General features: G+C 42.6%; 1 protein-coding gene across 21 annotated transcripts in view; it reads right to left on the bottom strand.

Annotated features, from left to right (window-relative positions):
- Cdkl3 (cyclin dependent kinase like 3) overlaps positions 1-8,234 on the bottom strand; it is an 85,020-nt gene that overhangs the window by 72,954 nt on the left and 3,832 nt on the right. For 13 of the 21 annotated variants that reach the window (XR_002379200.1, XR_002379202.1, XR_002379201.2 and 10 more), the window contains exons 1-3: positions 7,774-8,063; positions 7,191-7,370; positions 1,060-1,254 (exon numbers count right to left, since the gene is read on the bottom strand). Coding sequence is in view for 18 of the 21 variants with exons in the window: in XM_021178011.1 (XP_021033670.1) it covers positions 1,060-1,254; positions 7,191-7,355 (360 nt within the window). In the remaining 3 variants the exon portion in view is untranslated. Of the gene's footprint in view, positions 1-1,059; positions 1,255-7,190; positions 7,374-7,773; positions 8,064-8,234 lie in introns of those variants that run through there. The other 8 variants (XM_021178019.2, XM_021178017.2, XM_021178020.1 and 5 more) reach the window with 6 other exon arrangements.

Here is an 8,234-nt window from a genome sequence, read left to right as displayed (position 1 = left end):
CTCAGTGGGTAAGAGCACCCGACTGCTCTTCCGAAGGTCCAGAGTTCAAATCCCAGCAACCACATGGTGGCTCACAACCATCCGTAACGAGATCTGGAGCCCTCTTCTGGAGTGTCTGAAGACAGCTACAGTGTACTTACATATAATAAATAAATAAATCTTTAAAAAAAAAATAAATAAAACAAAACCAAATCTACTGAGCTACGTTACTACTTAAATCCCACTGAAGTCAGTGCAAAGAATCACAAGTTAGTTTTCCTCCTTGCCTTTTTTCAGGCTGAGTGATGGTCACTTTGCTCTGCCTCCTTCCCCTGAAGGCATGCACCAGTTTGCCATTCCCTGGCCTGATATCCACCTCCTGACTCCAAGCCCCTCTTCACTTAAGGATGCTTCCATGAAATCACAGCTCTGACTTTCAACCTTGTCATATATTTTCTCAGAGATGGTCCTTGGTCTACTGGCAATTCTTTTAAACCAAATCATTGGTACTACTTTCAGTCTCTGCCAATGGTTCAATATGAAGTGTCCTCTAAAAAAGGCACACTGGAGGGTACTGAAGTGGAAACTGCTGCTGCTGTCAGAGGAGGCTCCGGAAACTTTAGGCGGGTGGAAGTGGGGCATGTCCTTGAGGGAATATACCCTGTCTGGGGCCCTTTCTCTTTCTGTTCCTTGTCCACCATGAGACGAGCACACGGCTCTGTGTTCCTGCAACCATGATGCTCCAAGAGAATTATGGGCCAAAACCTCTAAAATTCACGAGACAAAACAAATAATGTTCCCTTCCCTTGATGTTACTCTCGCAGTATTCTGGTCACAGCTCATGCGAAACTAGCCACACCCCAGACTCAATCTACTTATAATTATAATTACCACATATTCAACAAATGCTTTTATGTTCTGCAAATAAACTGAGAGGCAATACCCCACCCCTCCTTGTTTTTTAGGATGTCTATTAGTATTATACATAGAAAAATGTTAACAGCCTTCTTAAAAATCGAACTATCACAGCGGCTCTTGTGAGTCACCACGGTCCCAGCAGGCTGACTCTGCAGCACTTACATTATTATTGTGCAGGTACTCAATCGCGCGAAGGATCTGGAACAGGTACTTTCTCAGCCGCTTACTCTCTAGTCCGTGACAGTAATGCTGCAGCTCATCTAAGACTGTGTGGTCAATAAACTCAAATACCAAATGAATTTTCTTCTTTTGTCTAAAAACTTCAATCAGATTGACCAGGTTTTCATGCCGAAATTGCTATTGACAAGAGAAACAAGAATTTAAATAAAGTTGTAATTCAAATAAACACCTATATAATTTTGAAATGAAACAAAAGTGTTTTCAGTTTCTTTTCTTTCAACAGAAGCTCTCAACTGGCTTGGCACATTCTTAATGTGTAAAAATTATTGTAAGTGATTTCCTGCTCTCTGTAGAAAAAGGTGAGACATGTTGCCATCTGGATGCTTATTAAATAATTTAGAACTAGTGTACCACAATTCGATAAGAAATGTCCTGCCATCTTTAATTTGGTTTGTACCTAACACATGACATTTAAAAGGAATTAATGAGTTAGGCATGGTGGCATAGGCTTTTAATCCCAGCACTTGAGAGGCAGAGGCAGGCCAATCTCCATGAATCCAGTGCCAACCTGGTGGACATAGGAGTTCCAGGGTAGGCAGAGCTCCACTGTGAGACTGTCTAAAACAAAACAAAACAAGGAGTTGGGGATTTGGCTCAGTGGTAGAGTGCTTGCCTAGCAAGCCCAACGCCCTGGGCTTGGTCCTCAGCTCTAGGGAATAAAAGAAAAAAAGAAATAAACTCAAAACAAAACAAAAAAGTAATAAAGAAAATAAAAAGCACCTTATTTTCTGTTGGTTATTTTTGTAGTTGTTTTTATTTTGATTTTTAGAGACAAGGGCTTGCTAGTATCCCACCTAGCCCAGAATTCACTACCTTTCTGTTTCAGACTCTGGAGTGCTGGGGTTTCAAATATGAGCCACCACATCAATGTACAGTTATTTGTTTTCTGGAAGTTGAACGTGGGATCTTCTCACATGCTGAGCTGAGCTGAGCTGGACCTAGCCACTAAGGCCCCCATGTGCTCACAGGAGCATGGGCTTTCACATTCTTTTGTGTAAGTGTTGGTTTGCAGGTGTATACACACACCATGTGTATGCCTGACATCTCCAGAGATCAGAAGAGGGTGATGTTAGCTCTCCTGGAACTGGATTCAAGGATGGTCGTGAACCACCATGTGAGTGCTAGGAACCAAACCTGGAACTTCTGCAAGAACAAGGGGTCTAGCCACTGAGCCATCTCTCCAGTCCAAGCATGGACTTCAATATTGTTAAGATGTGCTTTAGTTTACACAACTTATTCTCTAATTTTGGTCTTAAATCCTGAGGATAAACCATAAGCTCTAGGCATCATTTATGAATTTACTTGATAATAGAGTATCAAAATGTTTCAAATACCTGCAAATATGTGAAATGACATAGAAATGACATAAATATACAAGTATTTATGGTATTTTTATTCATTATCTATTCTACAATCTACTAAACAACAAAACACCCTTTGTTTCAGCTACTTGGGAAGCTAAAACAGGAAAATGAATCTGACGCCAGCCTGGGCAACACGGCGAGACCCTCATTTCATACAATCAAAAATTAATTTTAAAAACAAAAAATCTGGGCTGGAGATATGGTTCAGTGATAAAAGCACTTGCTGCCCTTGTAGGGGACCTGAAATCAGTTTCCAGCACTAGGTGCCTCTGGGGAATTCAATATTGTCTCCTGGCTTCCTGTCTGCTCTGCATGTATGTCTGTGCACATGTGCATGCCTGGTGCCCAGCCTTGGAACTGGAGTTACAAATGGTTGTGAGCTACCATATGGGTGCTGGGAATAGCACCCAGATCTCCTGCAAGAACACGTGTTCCTAACATGAAAGCCATAGCCAGGCAGTGGTGGCGCACACCTGTAGTTCCAGCACTTGGGAGGCAGAGGCAGGCGGATTTCTGAGTTCGAGGCCAGCCTGGTCTACAGAGTGAGTTCCAGGACAGCCAGGGCTATACAGAGAAACCCTGTCTCGAAACAAAAACACAAACAAACAAACAAACAAACAAACGCCCAAGCCATATCTCCAGCCCTTAGTCTTTAAAGACAAAACAACTGAGGCAGTAGAGAGCCAGGGGTGGTAACACTTGATTCCAGAGATTGTGAGGCAGAGCTCTGAGTTTGAGGCAAGCCTGGTCAGCAATATGAGTTTCTAGGACAGTCAGGGATACACAGAGAAACAGCAGAAACGTTCATTTTAAATGTACTAGATAAATCTTTAAAACAATGTACTTCGTTATACTTTTTGCTATTACTAGACAACATTTCCATAAATATTCTCACTGCTCTACTGGTTGTTTGATGAGATTCTAAAATTTAGTTAAAATTGAGTTCTTTGGACAATCATTTTAGGTTAAGAATATTAACAAGTGTAAGAAACCTCTTACTAGATTATGTTAAATTGAATAGTAGTGGGTGGCGGCATATGCCTGTAACCCCAGAACTCCAGAAGCTGAGGCAGAATGAGGAAGAGTTTGATCTAGCCTGGGCTACACAGTGAGTTTAAGGTTAGTCTAGACTATGCAGTAACACTTTGTGTAAAGAAAAGGAAGGGGCCTGTAGAGACGAAGCAGCAGCTAAGAGCGCTGGCTGCTCTTCCAGAGGACTCTAGCTTTTTTACATTTATTGACTATTCTATGTGTGAAATCCACTATTTTACTTTCATGGATGTCCATACACCAGGTTCATGTCTGATGCCCAGGGAAGTCGGAAGAGAAAATCAGATTTCACCCTATCTATGGGTTCTAGGAATCAAATCCAGGTCCAGACTAGCCTTAAACTCACTGTGTGTTGTGAAAGAGCAACAAATACTCTTAAGTCAACGCTCTAGTCTCTAGGGCTCTGGTCTAAACTGTCAGACTCACAGCCATCTGCAGCTCTAGTTCTAGGGAATGAGACATCTTCTGTCCTCTTCTGTTCTCTGTGGGCACTCATGAACATGGTACAAAGACATACATGCAGGCACAGCACCCACTCACATCAAGTGAAATTATTTTAAGTTTAAGACTCTTTGAAAGGAAGAAAGGTAGGAAGAGACGGGAAGCAGCTGAGCCAGGCCAGTCAGTCAGAGGAGTTTAAATTGTCTTGCTAATGGTGTCACATGGCTTTAATCCCAGCACTCAAGAGGCAGAGGTAGGCAGATTTCTCCCTGTAAATTAGTAGTCTGTTCTACAGAAGTTCCAAGGCAGCTAGGGCTACATACTGAGACTCAAAACAAAGGAAATAGAGTGTCTTAAAATAATTTGCATATGTCAGACATGGCAAATATGTGCGTTTGAGGGCAGCCTAGTCTACATAGCAAATTCCAAAGCATCCAGGGATACATAGTGAGACCCTGTCTCAAGTTATTTGTGTGCATTTATAACAATAAAATATGTTTTCAGGCTTATCTCAGGGTTCCTGTCACTCTCGCTTACTTTTTTCTTTTTTTAAAGATTTATTTATTATTATAACTAGTTGCACTGTAGCTGTCTTGAGATGCACCAGAAGAAGGCATCAGATCTCATTCCGGGTGGCTGTGAGCCACCATGTGGTTGCTGGAATTTGAACTCAGGACCTTCAGAAGAGCAGTCAGTGCTTTTACCCGCTGAGCCATCTCACCAGCCCCTCATGGTTACTTTTATAAACATTATTATGCAGGGGCTGGAACTGTTACTCAGCTGGTAGAGTGCTATCTAGCATGCACAAAGCATGGGGTTCGATCCCTAGCACCACATAAAACTGGGTGGCTCAAGGGGTAAAGGCACTTGCTGTCAAGCCCCACACCCTGAGTTCAGTCCTTGAGAGCCTTCCAATTTTAGCCAGCTACCCTTTGTCCTCTACCTGTGTGCTGTTGATGTGTATGAACACACACAATAAATGTATTTTAAACATTAAGACAAAGCAGGCAAGGTGCTGCACGTAATCTCAGTGCTAGAGAGGTGGAGGCAGGATACCCAGTTTACCTAGACGCCAGTCTCAAGGCAAGAAACCTTAATGTACCTAGATTCCAGTGACTAGAAAATTTGTATTTAGAGGCTTTTTTCCCCTCAGTTTCAGTCTCTAGCTATGGACTCCTCTAGGCTACTAATTATCTCCTAATTCTATTTCTCACTTAAGGAGCACAAATGACCTGACAGTGTTGATTCACTTCATAAGGCAGGGACTGGTGTCTCTCATAGTACAAAATTATCTATATTAGCATTTAATCTTTCCTTCATACAGTCTAGAATAGAGCAGTTCTGACTGTCTACAGGTGCTCCTATAGGATTCTAGTTAGAAGCAAATTGACTTATATTATCTAATAGAGATTAAAAAGGGAAATGCTTTTGTACCAGATAACGATGGCAGGAATAGCTATGATCTTCATCACATATAAAACACCTAGACTTCAGTCTCAAGGTAAGAAACGAATGTACCTACATTCCAGGGACTAGAAATTTTTATTTTATTAGCAGTGGTCTGTAGAATGTATTAAGTTGAAAACTAAGGGGGTCTGATAAGAATTTAACTCAGGAATGCTGCTAGTATCATGAGGCCATTTTTTAGAATTCAGCAGTGTAAATATAGATACAAAGTTAAAATGATAGACTGCAGATAACATAGGAGAGTGCAGAAGCAAATAGAAAAGAGTCAGGTTTTGTTTGGTTTGTTTCAGTCTCTAGCTATGGACTCTCCAAGGAACGTTCATGTTCTTTTGATTGCCTCAGCTCTTTGGTCTAGTAGACCCAGCACCCCTGCAGTGCCTTGAGCTCCCCGATACTGTTGCTGTTTGTAAAAGCTTAATAGTCTTCAGTTACAGATCCCTGTCACCTCCAACTCAACATTTCCACAACTGAACTAGTTCTCAACCTCTCTTCCAACTCACATCAACTGCAGTGTTCTCTGGACTTCAGGGCATCTCTGACTCCTTAATGGCCTCATGATACTAGCAAGCCCCCAAACCAAGTTTTGACTTCTTAGCCTAAAACACTTTCTGTTTCCAATTTACTACACTAATCACACTTCTTTCTAATTCTATACAGGAAACTCATAGAGCAAGTATCTGCTCTTCTTTCCATTCTTGCTGTCCTGTTTTAGTCTTTCTGACCTTACTGCTGTTCCCCTAACCTGGAAGTATCTCCATCCTACCCCACTGCTGTACATCATTCAAGGACAAGTACATACCCTATTTTCTGTTTAAAACAAAACAAAACAAAATCCTTCCCCATCAAACAGGAATTGGTGGAATTTAATATTAACCATTAAGTAAACAACAAATGAACAAAAAAACCTGTGTGGGTATGTGATTGTATGCACATGCCTGCAGGTGTCTCTGAAAACCAGAAGTAGGTAAAGGATCCCTGGGAGCTGGAGTTGCAGGCAGTTGTGAACCTGCTGATGTGGGGTGCTAGAAAATGACTCTAGTCTAGGAAGTGCTTTTAACCACAGAGCCATCTCTCTGGCCCAGCGTGAACCACTCTTATTCAGGGTTATTTTACTATACCCTCCTGCGTAGTTATGCCACTAAGGAACAATTTTTTTTTTTCAAGACAGGTTTTCTTTGTTTAACAGCCTTGGCTGGCCTAGAACTCACTCTGCAGACCAAGCTGGCCTTAATCTCAGAGATCTACCTGTCTCTGACTCTCCAGTACTGGAATTAAAGGTTTGCACCCCATACCTGGCAAAATTTTTTTTTCCTTTTTTCTACTCTCATTGTTTTCCACAATCTCTTGTACAAAGCAGACATCCTTACTAAGTATTATACTTGAATAGTTTTGAATGATTTTACAATACTAGCATAATTGTTATACACAAGCACACAAATCTTATATCAATAAAAAAGTACAGACTGTAGACAATGAGGGTTTCTCTATGACAGGTCTTAGTATATCTGTTAATGGAAATATTCTTTCATATATTTTATTTTTATCCCATAACAATTTCTCTTTTGACTTAAATAATCAAGGAAAAAGAAGATGGGTGTTTCAATGTAGGCCTGTAAATCTTAGCCCTGGAAAAAAATAAAGCATTCCAAGACAGCCTGGGCTGCATAGCAAGATAGGTCCCAATGGGAAAACAAGAAAAAATATATATAATAAAAGGCAAAAGAAGCAAACCTTTAGAAACTTTATTTCTCTCGTTGCAATTTTGTTGACAGATTTCTCTGGTTTCTCATAGAATATCTTAATGGCCACTATCCGCCCAGTGTCCTTATGTTTGCATTTCATGACCGTTCCATAACTTCCCTCTCCCACTTTTCCAAGGGTTTCATACATCTCCATTTTCAAGCCTGGCTTCTACTTCACAGAAATAAAGAAAGAAAACGTTAAACGTTCACACTTTCAATTATACAAGCTCTACAATGCTTAGAGATAATCCCCTACTTTCGGATATAAGAACAAAAACTAGGAGTGCCAGCTACTGCAGAGCCTGCTCGAGGGGACTCTTAAATTGTCTAAGAAGCTCCAACTTTCACCAGAACGCAGGATGTCCTTCATTAATCTAGCATTTTGTGTAAACCGGGATTGAGACATAAAAGAGGTCTGATATGCGTTTAACTCAGGCATTCTTTTAGAATACGGGATTTACAATTTGAGGTCCCCTTTCAGAAACAATGGAAGCCAAACTAAAAAGTCCCGCTAACAAACACTGAGGGTCCCTTGTTAGGAGCCACGGTCCACCAAGCGTGGGGACTCCCACCTCAGCACTAGTCACCCATACGTCCTGCCCTCTCCTCAAACACGCAGTCTGTGCAGCCCCAACCCGAGTGGCCCGTCTCGCCGCGCTGTCGACCTCGTCCTGAGAACGGCCGCCGCCTCAGCCCATCCTGTAGTCCCGCCGGCCCGGCTGCGTGCAAGTCCCAGCCGGCCCGGGACACCACACCTCCTCTCCTGGCCGACCTTGCCGGCTCCGGGCAGCCGGATGCCCTGGCAACGGGGTGAGGGCGGGGCCCTGCGGCGTTCGGAGCACAGTACGCAAGACTGGAAATTGCTGGGGTCCTGACCCGGAAGGGAAAGTGACACGAAGCGGAAAATAGACCCAAGGGGACGGGGGGGGGCGGGGGGGGACGTAGGAGGCCCGCGTGCTTGCAGGTGGGGGGGGGGGGGGGGGCGGGTGGAGAAATGGGGGAGAGCGGGGCATTTTATAGCAGAATGAACGCC

Source organism: Mus caroli, chromosome 11 (genome assembly GCF_900094665.2).
Source record: "Mus caroli chromosome 11, CAROLI_EIJ_v1.1, whole genome shotgun sequence".
NCBI classification, from domain to species: Eukaryota; Metazoa; Chordata; class Mammalia; order Rodentia; family Muridae; genus Mus; species Mus caroli.
Note: the sequence above shows the minus strand (reverse complement) of the source record. Positions and strands in the feature narration are given on the sequence as shown.